Here is a 1,394-nt window from a genome sequence, read left to right on the forward strand (position 1 = left end):
ATCCACTGGCGTAGCGTTCACTGCCATGCACGAGAAGAGATTTGGCCGTCCCAGCAGCTCCCATAGAAGCATCAACACGCATTGCCAACTCACTACGAACTCTAACGTAAGCAGAGCCATGCCCGCCCCTTCTAGTCGTGGTAGCGGAGGCCCCGCCACTCACTTGGACGCTTCCCTCTCCCCAGGGCGAATAAGTTTGTGCGTAGATGGCAATTCGTCCCCCACTACCTCCACCTCCACCCCCACTATGACCAGCCGTAAGCTCGTTGCCTCCATGCCCTCCGATAGCTTCCAGCATTCCATGATTCGACACAGTAGAGCCACTTACCAACAATACTGACCCTCCAGAGCCCCCACCGCCTGGTGTGAAGCCAGCGCCTCCGTTCCCGCCGTTCGCAGAGATGATCGCATTGGGGCCGATAAGGACATCGTTGATCGCTGAGAGCATAATGGCACCAGCACCAGCGCCACCTTGAGTTGGCTGAACTACCGGGTAAACATCAAAAGGTTCCTGTCCGCCCCCGGCTCCTCCACTTCCTCCTAACAGATCAGTTACTAGCTCATCCGCGTAAGGTGGTGCCACCCAAGGAGATTCAGCATATCCAAAGCCCCCTGGACCCGCAAATGAAGCTCCAGCGCCACCAAACGCGAGTGAAAAGCACTGAGAGTCGACGATCTCAGCCACGGTGTCTAGTCCTTTCAGCTCTGAGTAATCCACCGTCAAGGCAGCGGGAGACGCGACCTCCATCATGGAGCTAGACGTCGGACTCATCGATACCCCGTTCCCTTCTCGCGTCCAGAACTGTAATTTCCACACGAATCCTCCAGCAGCTCCACGACCAGCACGGCAACGCTTGGCAGCATAATTCTTCGTGCTATCTGAGACCTCGACAAGGTCATCTTCGGGCACCTGCCACTCTGACGCTCTGTACAGACCTTGATCGAGATTTGGATCAACCGCAGTAATCGACGAGCTAGCAGTTTGACCAGCAAGTGTCGACCCTTGCACGCATTGGCCGTTTGCATCCGTACGCGTCACACGAGCGTCAATTAGCGCAGGCAGATCTTCCAGTAGAGCTAATCGAAGATCTTCAGCTGCGACATCATGAGCCAGAGGACGACTTTGTCTATCGAGAAAGCTCAGTCGGAAAGACCCTGAGAGCTCGTTGCCACTGACAATCGTTCGTGTGACCACTTTCGACTCCAAACCGGAGAGGAAACTGTGAGCCCCAAGCTGGGGGACGTTTCCTACAGCTGACAAGAACGTCACTCTCCACAATCGACCAACTTCAGGAAGCTGCTCGAGTGTATCGTCTCTCTGGACATTAAGCTCCCCTATGTCGGGGAACGCCGTTTCAAGTCGACGTCGGACATCCAATGCAGTCGCATCATAC

At 55.4% G+C, this 1,394-nt stretch overlaps 1 protein-coding gene across 1 annotated transcript; it reads right to left on the reverse strand.

Annotated features, from left to right (window-relative positions):
• Positions 1-159: 159 nt before the first annotated feature.
• Positions 160-1,389, reverse strand: PITG_22588 (uncharacterized protein; the record flags this gene model as incomplete). Its single annotated transcript, XM_002909678.1, has 3 exons — positions 160-170; positions 235-1,316; positions 1,373-1,389. The coding sequence occupies 3 exons, from the start codon at positions 1,387-1,389 to the stop codon at positions 160-162; spliced, it is 1,110 nt and encodes a 369-aa protein (XP_002909724.1).
• Between the last annotated feature and the right edge of the window lie 5 nt (positions 1,390-1,394).

Source organism: Phytophthora infestans, genomic scaffold, assembly GCF_000142945.1.
Source record: "Phytophthora infestans T30-4 supercont1.4211 genomic scaffold, whole genome shotgun sequence".
NCBI classification, from domain to species: Eukaryota; Oomycota; class Peronosporomycetes; order Peronosporales; family Peronosporaceae; genus Phytophthora; species Phytophthora infestans.